Genomic DNA, 21,087 nt, shown 5'->3' with positions numbered 1-21,087 from the left:
GGGGAGCAAACTATTCTTGCCAGCCTGACTTCGGGCGGCCTTCTCATGCAGATCAATTGAAACTGGGCTGCAGGATGTGCCAGCCCCAGAAGCTGCTGTGTGGCAAGGAGCAGTCTGCTAGCTGCAGCATGGCAAAACTGGGGTCAACTTCTCCTGCAACACACTTTGAACCACACTGCAGGACAAGCCAAAGCAGCCCCGTAGTGGACTGGGTTTTTAAAACTGGTATTTTTCTTCTCAGGTCTATTTGACCTGAAAAAAATTGGGATTCCTGAAAAATCCTTCTTTTGAATACCATCCAGTGCTGGGATCTTGTTCTTCTTCTTGTTCTTCTTGTTCTTCTTGTTCTTTCTTGTTCTTTCTTGTTCTTCTTGTTCTTGTTGTTGTTGTTGTTGTTGTTGTTGTTGTTGTTGTTGTTCTTCTTCTTCTTCTTCTTCTTCTTCTTCTTCTTCTTCTTCTTCTTCTTCTTCTTCTTCTTCTTCTTCTTCTTAGTAAATCTGAATGTCATCCTAAAATGCAATTCTTCTTTCATGCATAGAGGCAGTCTGATGTAGCAGTTAGCGTGTTGGGCTAGGATCTGCGAGGCCCAGGTTTGAATCACCACTCTTTCATGAGCGCTCCCTGGATGACCTTGGAGAAAGTCACACACTCTCAGCTTAGTCTACCTTGCAGGGCTGTGTGGAGGGTAAAATGGAAGTGATGAGGAGAATGTAAGCTGCTTTGGCTCCCCATTGGGGGGAAAGGCAGGGGTATAAAATAAGTAAATAAATAAACCTGTCAATTTATTCATCTGTTTACCTTTCTCACTCCCAGAAGGTATTGCTTAGAGATGGATTCGCATAAGTGTAGGAGAATAAGACTATTCCATGTGAGTTAGTGTCGTGTCATGGCTAAGGGGCTGAGCAAGGAAGTCTCTAGTCCAAGTTTCTCCTCCACTTTGAACTTAGCATCCTTAAGGAAGCTCTCTCTGACCCAGTTTATGGCCAGGTCTTCCTGTAGTGGAGGGACGCGCACTCACAGCACCCTCTTGTAAGGTGAAGTGAGGGCATGGCGTGGATGATTGTGCATGCTCCAGATTTGCTATTTTGAGGAGCAAGAATCGATCCTGGGAATTAGTCTTTATGGGAGATGTATTGTGGAGGGGACATCTTCCTCTCAGAACCATCAGGGCCTTCTGGGTGACGATTCCTTCTTGAATCCCACTCAGATATAAAACAAGCACCATGTCTAAATTGGAAAAAAAAGTTGACTTGGGCAGCTCCAACCAAGGGTCCCTGATATTTTGGCTCCCTGGCCCCCTCCTGCAGGTGGCCTAGGAGGGACTGTGAGTCAGTGGCAAAGCATCTTCATGGCATGCAGAAGGCCCCCACATTGTTGTTGTTGTTGAAAGAATCAGGTAGCAAATGATGCGAAAGAACTCCGCCTGGGATCCTGGATGAAGCTGTATCTAGACCGGGCAGGCAGTAGAAGGGGCTTGCAATGGCCTGCCCTTCCTCTCCCCACAACAAACACCCTGAGAGAACTGAGATTGGCCCAAGGAACTGGCTCAGCAGGTTGCATGTGGAGGAGGAGGCGTGGGGAATCAAACCCCGCTCCTCAGATTCGAGGACGTCACTCTTAAGTTAAGTTAAGAGTCTTAACCACGACACCATGCTGGCTCTGCACCAGGTACTGACCTTGTTCGCCCAGTGGGCTGCCTAAAGGGAAAATGGGCTGCACCCAGCAATGTGCAGACAAAACCCAAAGGAAACAATGCCAGGCGGTAGTCGCCAGGTTTCTTACATGCCGTGGACCGATTCTGATTCCCCTGCTCTGATTCCCCCCAGCAGAGCCCGCATGGGGAGATGGGCCGGGATGTCGCACAATAAACCTTTATAAAGCAGCCTCTGATGCGTTCAAAAGAATTTCGGCAAACGTACGGACCTGTTCGGCCTCAGCTTCCCCCGAGTTGAAACGCTTTGAACATTCTAGCTCAGGGGAAGTCAAACGGCGGCCCTCCAGATGTCCATGGACTACAATTCCCATGAGCCCCTGCCAGCATTTGCTGGCAGGGGCTCATGGGAATTGTAGTCCATGGACATCTGGAGGGCCGCCGTTTGACTACCCCTGTAATCTAGCTGCTCACAGCCGCGAAGTATCATTCTGCTTTATTATTAATCTTCACTTTCCACAGATGTGATTCCCCCCCCCCCACCTCTATGCATGCACACAATTCAGTGGGCCCTTTTTAAAAAAAGAAAGGAAAGATTGAGTGTGGATTGTCTCTCCAGCATGCATCACCAGCTCACGTTGGGAGGGATTGAGTGGATGCTCGTAGGGTCTGTCCGGAGTTTCGCTTTCCCTGTTGTGCCGGGGATGACGTTGCTCTGAGCCAAGATTAAAAGCCCTAGATTAAAGTGAGGAACATAGGAAATGTAATAGACCTTAAATCATTGTATGCGCTCTTGCAAGAGACTCTTGTGGTCCGTTTGATGCCATGGCTGTAGCGCACTCAGGAAAATGAACCTTTGTTTGCTTATGCAGACATTGGAAGAATTCAAAAGAGAGAGTGCTTTTTTTTTTTTAGGGGGGGCGCAGGGGGGGGGTTGGTCTGCATGCTGTTTTCATTAAGGTCTTAATGAGACCTAAAATTATGTCAGCAGAATTGAGCGTGGATTCGTCAGCTGTATTTGCTTGTGCAGAGTTTTATAAAAAGGGCCTATAATTATTTTTAGCGGTTGATTTAAACTAAAAAACTAAATAAAAATAAAAAAAAGAATCTCCTTCAGAGGGAACTTGGAATGTGCCCCACTTCGCAGCTGACTAATTAACTATTTCCAGATCCGTCTTCTCGGGAATGTGGGGATGGAGCAAGGGAAAAGACGTTTCAATGAGATTTGCGTCGGAGAAGCTGTTTGTTAATGAGCAAGAGTTGAGCCCAGTAGCACGTTAAAGACCAGGGAGCCAGAGCTCCCTCTGCCAGGCATCTGGCTGGCAGGGTGACCCCTACAAAAGCCCATGCTGCTATGAGCCATGTTGCTGTGGTGGCACCAAGGGAAAGAGGGGGCACTGTGAACAATAGGGGCCAAAGACATGAAGGGCCTTGTGTGTGATGGCTGGGAAACAAATAGGTAGCCAGTGGAGCATCTGCAAAAACTTGTACCCTGGAGATCTTGTTGGTCTCAGAGGACTTGTGGGCTTGAACTTTGTTCTTCTACTGCAGGTCAACATGACCAGGGGTAGTCAGCCTGTGGTCCTCCAGATATCCATGGATTACAATTCCCATGAGCCCCTGCCAGTGTTTGCTGCCAGGGCCTCATGGGAATTGTAGTCCATGAACATCTGGAGGACCACAGGTTGACTACTCCTGAACATGACTACCTCCCTGCAACTGTTAGCTGCAATTTTTTTTCAAATTCTAATGGTACTTAGGTAGCAGATTCTTGTTTCCCTTGACGTCCTTTTCCCCTGAAACGCTGGCTACAACCCTCTTCTCCCCTCCATCCAAGGGGGGGCTTGCACATTCAGGAGAGTGGCAGGCCTATGAACCAGGCGGGAGGGAGCCCAGTAAACCCCCTCTCAAGTCAAGGACGGTTTATGCATAGAGGGGATGACCAAGAAGGTTGAGGTTGAAGCCCTTTCCCTCGGAGGAACGGCCAAAGTGTCTGGAACTTTTCTAAAGAGACACCTAAGGGGAGACATGATCGAGGTTTATGAAATTATTATGCCCAGGGTACTGAGAGTACACAGAGAACTTTTTCTCCTCCTCTCAAAATATTAGAACTCAAGGACATCCAATGGTAGAGAGAGCCAGTTTGGTGTAGTGGTTAGGAGTGTGGACTTCTAACTGGCGAGCCGGGTTCGATTCTGCACTCCCCTCCCCCACATGCAACCAGCTGGGTGACCTTGGGCTCGCCACGGCACTGATAAAACTGTTCTGACCGGGCAGTGATATCAGGGCTCTCTCAGCCTCACCCACCCCACAGGGTGTCTGTTGTGGGGAGAGGAAAGGGAAGGTGACTGTAAGCCACTTTGTGACTCCTTCGGGTAGAAAAAAGCGGCATATAAGAACCACTCTTCTTCTTCTTCTAGATTTGGGATGGACAAAAAGAAGGTTTTCTTTACTGGTCAGACAATTTAAATCCGGAATTTGTTGGTAGAGAACGCAGTAATGGCCCAGTGGTCTGTTCCCTGTGTATATGAGGGACTGCCTTTCGCCCTATATCCCCCGCAGGGCTTTATGCTCTGCGGGGGCTAATCTGTTGGTTGTTCCCAGCCCCAAGGAAGCCTGCCTGGCCTCAACCAGGGCCAGGGCCTTTTCAGTCCTGATCCTGACCTGGTGGAATGAGCTCCCGGAAGAGCTGAGGGCCCTGCGAGAATTACCAGCTCTTCCGCCAGGCTTATGGTTGAGGCCGGGCGGTGAGGAGGATCAGCCCCCCCCCTCACAAACTGGCAGTGGCGAGTGGCAGCTTCCCTCCTCCTCCCTGCAACTGAAGATGCGGAGACTCAATGATTAGGACGATGCCATCACTTGTGGTTTTATTGTTGATCAATTGGTTGTTAATTACTGTCATTTTATTGTTATTCTTATAGATTTTAGGGGACAGGATTTTATATGAGCTGCCTCGAGCCTTCGGGGGGGAGACAGGATATAAATAAAATAAAATTTTAAAACACCCACTGGGAGCGGCTGACCCGCCTCTGGGTGCCTCCTCCTCCAACCAGCTTGCCTGCTGTCCAGCGGCCAGCCAATCACCTTCTGTCCCCCTCCCCTGACCAGCCCCTCCTCCTTCCACTTCCCTCTGAGGCTCAGAGGCTGCAGATCCCTGCCACGTGAGAGCTGCCCCTGCCGGTGAGTTCCCTTCCCAGGGGCCTCCAACCTGCAGCCTTTCCAGGTCCTGGGGGGAAGGAAAGGCCACCTGCAGAGTTCTTCTGCCCCACAACCACTCCAATCTAGCACTTGTTGTATTCCTGAATGCAACAGGCTTGGCCCCTAGTTTACATATATGTCACAGTAATTACAAGTGATCACAATAAGAAAATTGCAGAATGAAATAAGCGAAGTGAAATAAAAGAATTATACATCAACTAAAATGAAGATTTCTCAGGCAAACTTGAAACGAACCTTTTTCTAATAGTGGATGAGGGAAGGAAAGTAGCCGCCATTAAAGTGACAGGAGGGGAAACATCTGCCGAAAGGTGTGGCAACAACAGTGGACCAGATAAGAGCCCTGGACTGGCCAATTGCAGCCCGTGGGCCTTATGTTTGACACCCCTGGCTTATGCAGGATGAGGCTGTAAACCTCTGAGTACCTGCGCCAAGCAGCAAAATGACAGGATCGCTCTGCCTGCTATGCCCTGTTGGCTCTCTGGAATAACAGTTTGGCAACTACGTGAGACAGGTCCTGAACTATTGGTCTGAACCAGCAGGGCTTTTTGTAGGTTCTGGCATTTAAATCTAGCTGCTACCCCGGGGGCTATAAAGGTGGATCTGGAAGTATGAGGGAGATGCCTGCTGAGCTGGTAGAAGGTAGAGTAGTGGCTGACTAAGGTATTCCGTGGTGGAGGGTGCAGCGTTCGCTCTATGGCCAGCCTCCAGCCCCACTAGGAAACTCTAAAGTTGTGGGGAGAGGAATGGGAAGGCGACTGTAAGCCGCTTTGAGCCTCCTTCGGGTAGGGAAAAGCGGCATATAAGAACCAACTCTTCTTCTTCTTCTTCTTAAGGAATTATGCAAAAGAGTGAAAGGTACGCAGATTGCTTTACTTTGTAGAATTTGTACTGGGTATGAAAGTCAAGGTTCTTGGATCATAAAATATATTTTTTTATTTACAACATTTGTATCCCACCATTCTGCCTTCACAAGGGCCACCGAGGCAGCTAAGAAAACATGCATCTTAAAATTCACATTTTAAAACCATTTTGATCATCACCCGCAAACATACATTAAAACAATGAATAGCAGAGTTAAAATACATGCATACAAAACATAAAAGTAGCAATTTAAATATTGGCTTTTTTTTTAGTGCTGCGTAACCCCCAATTCTGGATGATCGGGTTGGATGTGCAGTTCTCATGGCCACATTCCTAGAAATGTAAAACAAGTAGATGCCCCTTCTGCTCCCCTCCCAACATCCATTCACAGTCTGTAGCTCTGCAGTTTTCTTTCCCCGCCTGTCTTCCAGGCAATAAGGGCTGGATTTCCTATTGGACACCTTAGATTGGATCTCCTTGATGAGCCTCTTCCTGTCTGATGGCAGCTGAAAGTTTTCCAAGATGATCGATCAAAATCCCACCTGGCCAACATCAGACCAGAGACCCTTGGTACGGCTTGCAATTCCAAGCCCATTTCTTGAGACTGAGCTAAGCAGATGGGAAAATTCCACTGGGATTAACTGGGTTCCCCTGCCAGAAAAGGACGGGGGAAGCTGCCTGCAATGTGATTCTTCCTTCTGTGCAGCTCTCATACAGGAGTCCTTTCAGTCTCTACCTGTCAATCCTATGCTTTTCTAGACTGGAATTAAGTGATGACCAGGGCTGGGTGGGTGCCACAGAAACAGCACCTAGTGTGGCAGTGAGGACAGGGAGCTTGCTCTGCAGATAGAAGTTCCCGGCTTTGAACTCAGGCATCGCCAGCAAACAAGCCCTTAGCTAATAGGTGCTAGAGAAACTTCTTGAAACTCGGAGAGATGTTGCCAGTTGCTGGCATTGGGTTACACTGACCCATAACTTTTAGCCAGCTTTATGTGCCCAGAGCTCTTCACCTTCCTAAGAATCAAAGTGGCCCCTAATGAAGGAGGGTAGGCAGCCCTTTGAGCTCAAAGACAGGCTTGATCGTGTTGGGGATGCCTGCAGGAATCTCGAGCCAGAGAGGGCGAAATAAGTTTCTTCTCCTCGGTTGCAAGAGGACGAAGCTGCAGGTTCATGGTCTGTTGGAACAATCAAGCTTTAATTTACGGTCATTCAGACCAAAATTGAAATACACCTCTAAATTAAAACTGAAGCAGTTCAAAAAGAGAGAAAACAATAATAATAGTGGTATGAAAGATTTAAAAGTCTAACATCACAGGAACTTTTAAGATGTTGATCAGTATCTTTATCTTTATACAGCTGTCGCAGTGTAAATATAAAAGGCTAAGGGATAAGTGGGCGGTGAGTGGGCGGGGCTGGTCCAGGTAAGACAGCAGTTCTAGCCAGTTTTAGGATTCATTAATTAATTAATAGGGTCCATACCTTATTTTACCAACTTGTCAATAAGAATATCATGCGGAACCATATCAAAAGCCTTGCTGAAATCAAGGACAAGACTACGCCAATCACTTTTGACAGGTTCCATGCAAATAACTCTTCCTGGGCTCAGGAAAATGATACAGGAGCACTTCCTCTCCTCCAGTCTCTCACAGGCTTAAAAAATAATGGTCCCACAGCCTTACAGACTTGATTCAAAAAAATCATGGTGTAGGTTGGCCCTGCTACAGACCCACAGTGCTTGACTTCCTTTCCCCCACAGAGTTTTCTTTCTAAAGACTACTTCCCTTTGAAATACATGTATTGGAAATTTTAGGATTTGCATTGCCTGATAGTGCAGACAGGCTGCAACTTGCATAAAGGATTCAGAGCACAAACTGCATTGTCAGGGGTGGAAGGGCTCTTCCCTCCCATTCATTTTCCATTGTGTATGAATTCAACACACTGCAGACCAGACAGATGAGCAGAAAACCACTCTGTCCTCCTGATTCCCCCTCCCTCCCCCACTTGGCATAACCTCTCTGGAGCTCTGGAATAAACCTGGGGTTATTAGTAACTCTGGTTGAGAATGATTGACTTAGACGGAACACTGCTCACTAGAAGTCATGGCTGCAAGTTCGGCAGAGAATTCCTCTTCCACAGATTAACTCTTTTCTCAGTCTGGTCAGAGTCAGTGGTTTGGCCCCAATTGGCTCCTTAGAAGTCCTCTTGGGCTGAAAGCTGCAGTACCCTTTCTGGCCATCTGTACTGGCTGCGCTGTAACGCAGCAAAGACCAAGTTAGCAGGTCCTTCTCCTTTCATGGTGCCCCAGTAACAAAGAGTACGTAGGTCCCCCTGGCCAGGATTTCTGGTGTGAAGCCACAAGCGCGTTATGCCTACCTAAGTGCTCAATGAAGAATCATTTTATTTATTTTATTTATTATTTTGTTTTATTTATTCACATTTATATACCGCCCTCCCTGAAGGCTCAGGGCGGTTTACATGAGAACTATGCAAAGAACTATACATATAAATAACTGTAACATTAATAATAGAGCCTTTTGTGGCGCAGAGTGGTAAGGCAGCTACATGTTGTCTGAAGCTGTCTGCCCATGAGGCTGGGAGTTCAATCCCAGCAGCTGGCTCAAGGTTGACTCAGCCTTCCATCCTTCCGAGGTCGGTAAAATGAGTACCCAGCTTGCTGCTGGGGGGTAAACGGTAATGACTGGGGAAGGCACTGGCAAACCACCCCGTATTGAGTCTGCCATGAAAACGCTGGAGGGCGTCATCCCAAGGGTCAGACGTGACCTGGTGCTTGCACAGGGGATATCTTTACCTTTAACATTAATAATACTAACTGATAACATAGGGAGGGGGGCAGGGGCCCTGTAGATGTTGTTGCTTGTGCCTGGTCTCAACCAAATGCCTGGTGGAAGAGCTCCCTTTTGCAGGCCCTGCAGAACTGTTTTAGCTCTGTCAGGGCCCTGATCTCTGGGAGCTCATTCCACCAGGTTGGGACCAGGACAGAGAAGGCTCTGGCCCTAGTCGAGGCCAGGCGGGCTTCTTTAGGGCCAGGGACCATTAGCCGGTTGGTGGCGGTGGAGCGTAGAGCTCTTTGGTGGGCATAGGCAGGGAGGCGGTCCCTCAGGTACACTGGGCCCTGACTGCTTATGGCCTTGAAGGTTGTCTTATCATTTTGAATGATAAGAAAATCCTTCCCATGTCCTATGTATCTCCTGCATGTAGCAAGGAATTAACCCTTAGCTTCCCGCAGTGGCTGATTTAATTCCTGTAAAAATTGCACGTCTGCCCAAAGAAACTTGTGGCTTAGGAGGCTGTACGTTTTCGTTCTCTTTGTTAACGTACTATGAAGAGGCCAAACTTTTCTGTTTAGCATTTCTGGTTGCCATAATTTACAGGGTGTTGACAGGTTAAGTGGCGAACACGGACGGGCGCATGCGTGCACTGGAAGCGCAGGGAACGGAGGAGATTGGCTGCCACTTACCTCTCTGGGTTTTTAAAAACCATTTAATAAAGCCTGGGAAGGCAACTCCCGTGTACTTAGAGGAGAAGGAGGCTGATTTATCGTTTCCAAGCTAGTGTTCAACAATTGCATTGATGTGAAAACTAGTTCTTAAAAAGTGTAGCCGTGTCCATCAGTTTGCGAATAAATTGGTCTTTTTTTATATAAGAGTGGGTAATGTGAAGTGGAATGCATTAATGCTCCAGGGTAGCATTAAGGCTGGGCGGGGGGGGGGCAGCCTGGGAGGGGGCAGAAGTAATAATATTAAAGATTCTAGTGTTATAAAGCTCCCCAATATGGATTAGATCGGTGGTCCCTACCCACTGGGCCGCGGCTCCCTGCCTTCACAGGGCCGGGCCGCGCATGCACATTTGCGCTATGCGCTGCCACAAATGCGCATGCGCGGCCGGGCCATCGCCCTCCCTGCTGCCGCCAGTCCGCAACCTGAAAAAGGTTACGGACCACTGGATTAGATGACATTGGTTCAGGAGCCCCCAGCTCTTGTCAAATGACGTTTAAAGCCAGTCCGGTATACCAGCTTTCTCCTTTCTTCCCCTCTTCCCGTTTCAGTTTTCTTTACAAGAGTAATTGTGTTTTACAAGGCTGCCTCTTTCTGTCTACAAAACATCAGTCTTGAGCTGAAAATGTTTTGGCACGGCAAGCCAGAGCTTCAGCGTGTGTTGGAGAAGACGTTTGTTTTAGAGGTTTGGTGTAAATAGAACATACTTTATTCCGTTTCCTTTAAAACTGTTTATACTCGTGAAAAATCATAATTCTTTGGGGCATCAAGGGCTCCGAAAGAGGCTCCATGAAAGCGACCTTCCTGCTTAACCTTGGCCGGCTGTTAACTCTGCAGATGCTAAAGAAGAACTCCTGCAAGGAGCTCCTGCTGGGGAGGGGGGGGGTGTGGCTCAGTGGCAGAACATCTGTCTGACATGCCGAAGGTTCTGGGTTCAGTCCCCGCCATCTCCAGTTTATAGGATGTGGCAGCAGGTGATGGGAGAGACCTCAGCCTGAAGCCTTGGGAAGCTGCTGCCAATGTTAGGTGGAGAGCTTTCTCTGCCAGTTTGGTGTAGTGGTTAGGAGTGCGGGCTTCTAATCTGGCAAACCGGGCTCGATTCTGCACTCCTCCACATGCAACCAGCTGGGTGACCTTGGGCTCCCCACGGCACTGATAATACTGTTCTGGGCTCTCTCAGGGCTCTCTCAGCCTCACCCACCCCACAGGGTGTCTGTTGTAGGGAGAGGAAAGGGAGGGGGATTGGAAGCCGCTTTGAGCCTCCATTGGGGAGAGAAAAGCGGCATCTAAGAACCAACTCTTCTTCTTCTTCAGTAATATCAGGGCTCTCTCAGCCTCCCCTCCCTCACAGGGTGTCTGTTGTGGGGAGAGGAAAGGGAAGGCGACTGTAAGCCGCTTTGAGCCTCCTTCGGGTAGAGAAAAGCGGCATCTAAGAACCAACTCTTCTTCTTCTTCAAAAGGTTAGGTGGGATTCTGGGCTGCAGTGCTTCCTGGTTCTGTCCCGCCCTGCAGGAATAGCCTGCAGTGGGTAGTCCTACCAATTGGCAATGCAGTTCAAGAGGCAGCCCCAGTTTAAGTATTTTCAGGGCCTTGGCGAAATGTACAAATGCAGTGCTCCAATATCTAAGGCAGGGGTAGTCAAACTGCGGCCCTCCAGATGTCCATGGACTACAATTCCCATGAGCCCCTGCCATGGTGGGCCACAGTTTGACTACCCCTGGTCTAAGGGGTCCTTCACACTGATGTGGTTGGTGGCCTGCATGCATACTTAATGAGTGATGCGCATACTCAGTTACTAACGGAGCATGCGCATTGCCCTTCTTTTGTTCTTGCAGTCTGCAAGCCACATAAGTATGAAGGCCCTCCTCTCCCCCCAACATTCATAGTGTGAAGGCCCCCTAACCCTAGAGCACCACGGGACCTGTAGTATGTGCCTCATGGTGCTGCTAGGATCAGCCACCCCTGCCAACAGGAACTTGCTTACAGCTGCCTCTGTGGTTGTCACGCCAGCCCTTGATCACAGAAAAGGGCAGGGTTGTACACTGTGGAAGAGATTCTCAATGATCAATAAAAAAGGGAGAAAAAATGTAACTTTCCAAGTTGAGGTTAAGAACCTGCACACAGAATGTAAAAAAAGACAATTATATGAAAAATGCATTTATCACAAAGTGATTAAAACCAGATTATAAGCTCCAAAGGATAGCCTCACATCAGAATAAAATTATACCGTTATCTCAGACACGGACCATATGCAGCACTGACCATACACGTTTCAGCCACGTGGCCGTCTTCAGTGGACAAGAAAAATCACACAGTGGCTCCAGACATACACTAACAGAGTAGTTTATCCAAGCTGGGCCCCGTTGAAATTGCTTTATACTCAGTAACTGTAACTCCAGGCAGGGGTGTATTTCAGAGGCCTCTTCCTACATAATCCCCGTATTCAGTATAGCAGTTTTATTACCTGCCTTCCTCTCCTGGTCCAGAGAACATAACTCACAGATGCAGTATTCAGCCAATAGCACATAATGGTTTATTTTTGTATTCTGTGTGCTGATCCCAAGTCCTCTGGCCCTCAAATTGTGATTTCTTTAACCTTGAGATTCCCATGGACCCTTCCAGCCCAGGGAACACAAATTCACAGGGGAAGCACAGTTTATGGAACAACGGCAGGCTAAACAGAGCCTTGCAGCAAACCTCCCACTTCTGAGCAGCCAGAGACCAACCCCTTTCCCAAAGGCTTCCTCCCCTCGAGGTGGAAAGGCGGCTGCTGCAGAGAAATAGGCAGCCACAGAGAAAGCCAGGCACACCTGTCCTCAGGGAGCGCTCTGTGGGGTTCTGGGTTTCCCAGATGCCGTAGCAGCGAGGATCGACAAGATGATAACAACGACCCTGTGCTGCTCTAAGGTTCTGCCCTTTATGGGGTGTCTAAGCCAGCTTCCCCATGCCTGCATTACACCACCCTGGGCATGCTGAGCACATGCGTATCTGCATGCTCCCTGGGACTTGCAGGTGTTTGGGGAGGAGGAGGAGGATGAAGATGAAGAAGGGTTGCTTTTTATACCCCACTTTTCACTACTCAAAGGAGTCTCAAAGCGGCTTACAGTCGCCTTCCCTTTCCTCTCCCCACAACAGACACCCTGTGAGGGAGGAGGGGCTGTGAGAGCCCTAAGAGAACTGCTTTGCAAGAACAGCTCTAGCAGGACTGTGACTAGCTCAGGGTCACACAGCTGACTGCATGTGGAAGATTGGGGAACCAAACCCACTTCTCCAGAATAGAGGCTACCAGTCTTAACCACTACACCAAGCTAGCTTTCTTGGGCGAGAAGAACATACACTTCTGGGGGCTTATTTACTTCCGTACTACTTGTTCCCCTGCAGTGGGCTTCTGGGGGTGGGGCTGTCATTGCATTGTAATGAATGGATGAGCTTCAGACCAATCAGCCAGCCTCCTTCCCATCTCTTGCTCAGCCTCAAGGGCATAGTACAATAAGACACTCTTCTTTTTGGAGGGCCAGGCTGACCTTGGGCTGACCTGGTACTTTTAGCAAACCCTGGAATGCCTGCTTGTTCATAGAATCATAGAATCCTAGAGTTGGAAGGGGCCATACAGGCCATCTAGTCCAACCCCCTGCTCAACGCAGGATCAGCCCTAAGTATCCTAAAGCGTTTCTTAACATGGTTGTGCTTCAGACAATAGAGAGGCCCAGCGAATGGGGCAGAAAGTGCAAGGAAATGGCACCGAGCTTAGAATCGTAGGATCATAGAATCATAGAGTTGGAAGGGGCCATACAGGCCATCTAGTCCAACCCCCTGCTCTACGCAGGATCAGCCCTAAGCATCCTAAAGCATCCAAGAAAAGTGTGTATCCAACCTTTGCTTGAAGACTGCCAGTGAGGGGGAGCTCACCCCCTCCTTAGGCAGCCTATTCCAGCTTGTGAAAGGTAGCCCTACACTGTAGGGCTGGTTTTCTCATCTGTCACCATGCCCTGGATGGTCCAGTGGTTTGATTCAGTGTCTGTTTCATGTGTCAGTGTACAGAGAGCTAAAGTGTGTGGGCATCTCACGCTCACCGGAACAATTTCCTTTCCCTTAGCTTCTGGCAGAGATGGGGCTGGCACTATGCTTCCATGTTCCTTCTCTGTCTCGGGGACTGGCAAGGATGGTTGTGATGAGAATTGGCACACCGGGGACTCTTCTGTAAGGCCCGGCTATTGGGCCGCCTCACGAGGAGGAGTTTGAGTGGCATTAAGGGTGACAGAAAAGGGGTAGAGATCCTGCTTGGGCAGAGAGATTTCCCCTGTGCAAGCCTCACTACAATGAACAGGGTCTACAGAAGAACATCAGTTGGGTCTCCGTGTTGGCCTGAAGCAGCAGAACAAAGTCCAGGAGCACCTTTAAGGCCAACAAAGTTTTCTTCAAGATATAAGCTTTTGTGTGCAAGCTCGACATACGCTTGACGCCCCAGATCTATGCAGCTTTGGGCCGCTCTTTCAGCATTGCTTTCATGGGGTGGTTTGGTTCAGGTACCTGTAAAGAAATGCCTGAAGTGCCTGCAAGGATGCTCCTCCTGGCTCTGGTGGATCTTGTCTCTGTTACAGTCCTCATGTTTCTCCATATTGCTTCGTGCTCTTCCTGCACAAACAGGCAAACGGTTTGCTGTGATTTTAACCAGCAGTTTTAAGTGAGCTAAATAAATCTCTTGCTGGTGACACCAGAATTGGTATGTGTGAATCGGTGTTTGGAAATGAACATCCCCGATTCAGAAAGCCTTAAACCAGGGGTAGTCAAACTGCGACCCTCCAGATGTCTATGGACTACAATTCCCATGAGCCCCTGACAGTGTTCACATCTGGAGGGCCACGGTTTGACTACCCCTGCCTTAAACACTTGGGCGGATTCCGCATGGGCGGAAAAGGCTGGGCTGGTGCCCGTATGCCTGCAGGGCTAATCCCCACAGCCCCACGGCATCGCTGCCATCCCAGTCCTGGCCTGGGCATGGCACAGATGAGACCCTCCGTTGCCCCATGGGAAAGGAACATGGAAGTATCCATGTTCCCATTTTCACCATGGGGGCCTGTTCAGTTGCAGGCCTGTGTGGATGTGGAAGAGGAAATGTCCCACTCGGCTCTATGGAATGTCTTGGTGTTGCAGGGCCAATTGGGACTTTTTGTGTGTGTGTGCAGGAAAAACAAAGCAATCCTGCTCCCCCCCCCCCGCATGGCGAAACCTTTCCACCCAGCTGCATCCATTGGGATGCAGAAATCCAGGGCAGACCAGGTCTGTCATGCTAAATGCCCCCCTGTGGGAACACAGAAAGCGTTTGAGCATACGGTTCCACCACAATGCATCAGCAGTGGCCCTGAGAGGCGCTGCTGGTGCGGAATTCTCCACAAAGAGTCAAACCCAACCCCTCTCCCCCCAGTGCTGGCCTGGCTGTTGATGGGCCCATTCAGACCCCAACCTAAGCAGGTCGTGATGACAGAGATTCCATGAGAACATCCGGCATTGCCCAGGCACAGCACACTGGGTGCAAGGATCTCTGGGCAAGGAGTTCCTGCCCTGGAAATGCTGCTGCCGTGCTGATGGTTGTCATGGAGGCCCATACTGAGGCCTCCCAATTTGCCCCCTGCTCTGGCTGCTGCCCAGTAAGGTCTGGGAAAAGGAGAGGGAGATGGGTTAGGAAGAGCCTAGATCAGGGGTAGTCAAACTGCGGCCCTCCAGATGTCCATGGACTACAATTCCCAGGAGCCCCCCTGCCAGCATTCGCTGGCAGGGGGCTCCTGGGAATTGTAGTCCATGGACATCTGGAGGGCTGCAGTTTGACTACCCCTGGCCTAGATGAACTGTTCTAAATAGAACCAAGGGGTTAACCTCTTACGCCTTGCCGATAGAACCCATCTTTGTTTTGCAATCCTGTGAGGATTGCCAGTTCTTAAAAGAAAACAAAATGTTAGCAAATGGAAAGACTCTGGAGTAGAACCCAGGGTAGACTTTGGCAGATCTCAGAGGGGACACAATGCAAAAGAAGGTATGTGTATGGGGCAGGGGGTGGGGTACTGGTAAAAACTGGAAAAGGGGGCTAGGGGGAGTTGGCTTACTTTTTCTGGCAAGCTGTTTTCATCTCTGGACTGTAGGTGATCATTCATTGGCCCCTCATCCTTTGACTGTGTCTACATAGCATCACCTCCTGTCTTGGGTTCTGCCTGTCCTTAGGAAATGGGCTCTCAGAATAGATGAGGACCATGTGGCTCCAAGCAAGAGAGGCAATGCTCCCGTAGCTTTCTTGGGCTTCCAGGAAGATGGTCCATCTTGCGGTCCACTTTGACTCTACCACAGGATACGGGAAGCCTAGTGCAGGAATGAAAGGGACTAGGTGGGTACGGTGGGCCCAAGTAGGGTTGCCACCTCTGGGTTGGGAATTACCTGGAAATTTGGAGGGGGGGTAGAGCCTGTAGAGGGGAGGGATCTTAGCATGCCATTGAGTCCACCCTCCAAAGCAGCCATTTTCCCCAGAGGAACTTTTTTTGCCGGCAGGGGCTCATGGAAATTGTAGTCCATGGACATCTAGAGGACCACAAATTGACTACCCCTGGTCTCAAGGGGTCTGCCACCCGTATATGGATGAGCTTGTGAGGTTGGGGCTGAACCGCCTCTCCTTACACAGGGCTCATTCCACTGGAGTGACAGCCCTGGTGATGCCCAAGAGGAAGGGAAGACTGGCATCACCTGCCACCACACTGCTGTTTCTTTTGCAGCTGGAAAGGTTTGCAACAGGTGGGGCCTGAAGAGCTCCTGGAATTACAGGTGATCTCCGGACCAGAGGAAATGGGGGGACTCTGTGGTCTGACCACACAGAGGTCTCCTTCCACCCCCAACCCCCAGTCTCCAGGAATCTTCAGACCCGGAGCTGGCAGTCCTTACTGAGGCTGCTGGGTGTGGACGTTGTTCAAGCAGGCCAATCCAATAAGAACAGAGCGATTTCTGCTTTCTGTAAAGAACATGTCACGCTTGCCTTTGGTAAGTGCTGAGCAGCCACTGTTCTGTCTGGAGGAGTTATTGATTGTCAGGAGTTCTGAGAAAACAGGTCCCGACGTCTAGTATTGCTCCTCAAGCGAAAAATATCCCTTTTTGGTGGGACTGTTTGGGGCATCATTTGACTTTGTGCTTTCTCTCTCTCCCCTCCTCCCCCTTCTTTCCTAAAAGCAAAAGCAAACCAGCGCCCCAAATCTCACCCAGCAAATCTCTAGGTGGAGAGTTCTGCGTTGCTGCCGTCTTCGGGTCCTCGAGGTCTTGGTTTGCCAGCAACCCAGGTCTGAAACGAGAAAAAGGTGGGTGTGTTGGGGGAGGGGGAACCATGCCTTCGGAATGAAACCTTATTTGTTTGTTTAGGGCAGAGGTGGCCAAACTGTGGCTCTCCAGATGTCTGTGGACTACAATTCCCAGGGCTCATGGGAATTGTAGTCCACAGACATCTGGAGAGCCACAGTTTGGCCACCACTGATTTAGGGCATGTCTTATCCAGCTTTTTTTCTCCATGATTGCCCAAAGCAGTTTACAGAAATATGGATGTTACAAGCAGTTGAAAGATACCCTAAACATCTTAGATGGCCTGGATGGCTCATACTAGACTGATCTCATCAGAGCCTGGAAGCTAAGCAGGGTTTGCCCTGGTTAGTACTGGGGTGGGAGACCACTGTGGAAATCCAAGGATGTAACACAGAGCCAAGTAATGACGAACTACCTCTGAACGTCTTTAGCCTTGAAAACCCTATGAAGTTGTCATAAGTCGGTTGTGACTGGATGGCCCTTTCCACCACCGAACATCCTGAGCTGGTCTGGAATCCCTTGGAGTGGTCCATCAAGGCTATGGGTGAAGAATCTTGGAGGAGGAACCCTTTGGCTCTTGACAGAAGGCTTGTGCCTCTGGATCAGCCTTTCTCAACTGTTTGACCCTTGAGAAACCCCTGAAACATTCTTCGGGGCTCAAGAAGTGGCGTGATGGTGCAGATTATGGTTGAGAAGGCCAGCTCCGGACATGCCCACCTGGGGCCCCTCCCCTTCTCACCCATTCCAGGCCCATCATTGGCCATTTGGAGGATGGGCAGGCTGACATGACCATATGTGGTCGTCCCACTTGATAAATGTATTACAAATGATTAAAAATATATAAAAAATTAATTAACGCCCAGCCATTTGGGAAACCCTTCCTGGGCCCTCAAGCCTTTCAGTACCCGCCACAGCAAGGCAAAAAAGCCCAGTCTAGATCTTGAGCAAGTGTCAGCTGTCTTCCCAGAACCCCTTGCACCTGGTTTTGAATTCGGGCCAGTTGACTTAGCCTGGCTAAGGTTGGGGGTTCTGCCACGTTGTTGTTGCTATGCTGTTACTGTGTTGTTGATTGTTGATATTAATGGGGTTTTATGGGGTTTTAGCGGGACTTCTGCAACCCGCCACAAGCTTCTTGGGAGTGGCGGGTAACAAATTTAATAATGATGATGATGATGATGATGATGATGATAATGATGATAATGATGATGATGATGATAATAATAATAATAATAATAATAATAATAATAATAATAATAATAATACATTACAGCCCCCGGTGGGGAGCATCGTTTATTTATTTGTATTCTGCCCTTCCCCTAGGGATTAGGGCGGATCACATAAGTCAAGGTATGATTAATACACAGAATATAATGTAAATATATAAAATCCTAAAATATAGTTTTTAAATTAATTGCATGGAAGCCGCCTCCTCCTCCTTGGAGGAAGAGGGGGGATCAGAGGATGTTCACCCTCCACTGTTCATTAGGTGGAATTTTTAGGCAGGGGGGCCAGCAGTTTTGTTGAGGTTATTTCAGGGCCCCAACCGTATGCCTGGCAGAACCGTCCCATCTTGGAGAACCTGTGGAACTGTTTAAGATCCCGCAGGACTCTGATGTCATTAAGCAGAGCATTCCACCAGGCTGGGACCACGGCTGGAAAGGCCCTGGTCCAGGTTGAGGCCAGTTTAACCTCTTTGGGGCCAGGGATCCTGATCATAACATTCTTCGGGGGACATAGCGGAATACGCTGTCCCGCAGATACAATGGTCCCAGACTGTTTAGGGCTTTGAAGGTAAGAACTAGAACCTTGAGCCTGATTCAGTTTTCAATCTGGAGCCAGTGCCATTGGGAGTGCACGGGTCAAATGTTTTCTCTCCACTGCATCCCAGTAAGTACCCGTGCTGCCACATGGTTGAGGCCGAATAAGAGCTGGCCTCTGATCTCTTAGACCAGGGGTAGTCAAACTGCGGCCCTCCAGATGTCCACGGACTACAATTCCCACAAGCCCCTGCCAATCTGCACCCATCAATTGGTTCTCCTGGGGAAATTCTAACATGCCCTCCTCAATCCCACAATAGGTCTCTTACAGGAAATATTAGAGATGATTTATTCTGAATTTTAATTATATGACGTCTTAGAGAGTGTATTTTATGTAATTGAAATATGTCGTCCTCATTCCTGAGTCAGCCAAGAGGATGGAATAGAAGTCCAATAAAAAAATAAATTCTGGACCAGTTCAGCTACTTTCGGTCCACTGCCCAGCCATTTCCAACAAATGGATACAATTGGATACATTCATTTTCCATATTTTGATCTTTTTAGGTTCTCGACATATCAAAAGTCTGGAACCCAAAGGTTGAGCTGCAAAAATAATTTTCAATAATTCAACATATTAAAAACATAGCCGTCATAATTTAAAAGCGTCACATTTCTAACGGCACATGGAATGGACCAAAACAGAATGGACCGAAGGCGTTTTGACCCCGAGGGGGTCTTCTTCAGTGGTCAAATTATTGTGAGGAATGCGCTCGTGTGTAAAATCAACATAGAATCATAGAGTTGGAAGGGGCCATACAAGCCATCTAGTCCAACCCCCTGCTCAATGCAGGATCAGCCGTAAGCATCCTAAAGCACCCAAGAAAAGTGTGTACCCAACCTTTCCTTGAAGACTGCCAGTGAGGGGGAGCTCACCACCTCCTTAGGCAGCCTATTCCACTGCTGAACTACTCTGACTGTGAAAATTCTTTTCCTCAGAAGGCTTGCTGGGTGGCCAAGAAAACAATCCTGAAAAAAATAAATGTTCCAGACATGTTAGAATGACCATATGTTTAAAAAGCATCTAATGTAATATATTTTTTATATTTTATATATTTAATATCTATACACGTGGTGGTAACTAGGGTTGGCCGCTTTGGCGTCCGAAGCCGCCATTCACACCTGAAGCAGCCAGCCCTGCGGCGCAGGGGGGAGGGGAGGCACGGACACCAGTGCAGGGGGGGAGGCACCCGAACCTCCCCTACCTCCCTGCGCCGTGGAGCTGTATGCTTCGGGCACGAACGGCTGCTTTGGACGCCGAAGCGCCCGACCCTAGTGGTAACGTACAGTTAGGAGCTGCCTCAAGGTGCCTCTCCCAATATGTTTATTTGCCAACAGAGCAGTGCAAACAGTTCGTAGTGGAGTCCTTGTATATCATCAGCTGCTACGGGACTTTGGTGGAGCATGTCTTGGAACCTCGGCCGCTCAGCACCGCCCCGAAGATCAGCGACGACACCCCTCTGGAGATGGCCACTTGTCCGAGGGCCAGCTGGACGCTGGTCAGGTAACCCATCATCTCTCTGCCACTGCTTTTCTTGCATTTTGCAGTCATAGTATGAAATGTAGTTCAACTGTTGGGAACTTCGATTTGGAAGGCCTGGAGCCCTGACGCCACGTGGTGTCTGTGCCATCTCTGGGCAGACCGCAGAAGAGGATTGGTGGGGCTTCTGGCTACCCGAGCAATATATGCAGGGCTATGATAGCTATGAAGAAGAAGAAGAGTTGGTTCTTATATGCCGCTTTTCTCTACCCAAAGGAGTCTCAGAGTGGCTTCCAATCGCCTTCCCTTTCTTCTCCCCACAACAGACACCCTGTGAGGTGGGTGAGGCTGAGAGAGCCCTGATATTACTGAAGAAGAAGAAGAAGAAGAAGAAGAAGAAGAAGAAGAAGAAGAGTTGGTTCTTATATGCCACTTTTCTCTACCCGAATGAGTCTCAAAGCGGCTTACAGTCGCCTTCCCATTCCTCTCCCCATAACAGACACCCTGTGGGGTAGGTGAGGCTGAGAGAGCCCTGATATACCTGCTCGGTCAGAACAACTTTACCAACTGTGGTGAGCCCAAGGTCACCCAACTGGCTGCATGTGGGGGAGTGCAGAATAAAACCCAGCTCAACAGATTAGAAATCCGCTCTCCTAACCACTCCACCAAGCTGGATGAAAATAGTTGCAGTTACCTGTAACTTCAGTCCGGCCAGGGCCTCACGTAGCCCAGTTCCGTCCAGTATAGCTCACCATCATGGCCCAGTCCACAAGGGTTGTTCGGCCACATCCACACACTCCCCTGCCCGCCCCCCTGAGTGCAGAATGAAGCCGGGTGCCTCTGTCTTCCTGCCTGACAGCCAGGCTAGGAAAAGAGACTGAAAAGAGACAGACAGGTTGGCCCCACCAAAAGGTCCCTCGGGCCACATCCAGCCACGGGGCCGCCATCTGCCCCCCCTCTAGTGGCACACAGCAAGAGGCTAGACAAAGTGTCCCACGCGGGTCCCCAAAGCCAAAGTACTCTCAAGGCTGTTTAGAGAAACTCAACCTGACTTCGGAATGAGACGCAAGAGGAATCGCCGAGAAAATATTATCAGTGCTTTTGACATTTTAAAATATTTTTCCATTGATTTCTTTTGGGTAGGCTCCAGCCTTCTTCACTGCTAGCTAATTCTTGGCCTGGCCTGATCAATATTTGATTTCCCAGGCTCTTTAAGAG

General features: G+C 49.1%; 1 protein-coding gene across 12 annotated transcripts in view; it reads left to right on the top strand.

Annotated features, from left to right (window-relative positions):
- The window catches only part of BCAS3 (BCAS3 microtubule associated cell migration factor), a 631,049-nt gene that overhangs the window by 284,355 nt on the left and 325,607 nt on the right, over window positions 1-21,087 (top strand). For 10 of the 12 annotated variants that reach the window (XM_077311257.1, XM_077311251.1, XM_077311253.1 and 7 more), the window contains 2 exons: window positions 16,453-16,577; window positions 19,728-19,893. In XM_077311257.1, coding sequence (XP_077167372.1) covers window positions 16,453-16,577; window positions 19,728-19,893 — 291 coding nt within the window. The remainder of the gene's footprint in view (window positions 1-16,452; window positions 16,578-19,727; window positions 19,894-21,087) is intronic. The other 2 variants (XM_077311246.1, XM_077311248.1) reach the window with 1 other exon arrangement.

The sequence above is a fragment of the Paroedura picta genome, chromosome 15 (genome assembly GCF_049243985.1).
Source record: "Paroedura picta isolate Pp20150507F chromosome 15, Ppicta_v3.0, whole genome shotgun sequence".
Taxonomy (NCBI): domain Eukaryota; kingdom Metazoa; phylum Chordata; class Lepidosauria; order Squamata; family Gekkonidae; genus Paroedura; species Paroedura picta.
The sequence above is the reverse complement of the archived record's forward strand: the minus strand, read 5'-3'. Positions and strand labels throughout refer to the sequence as shown.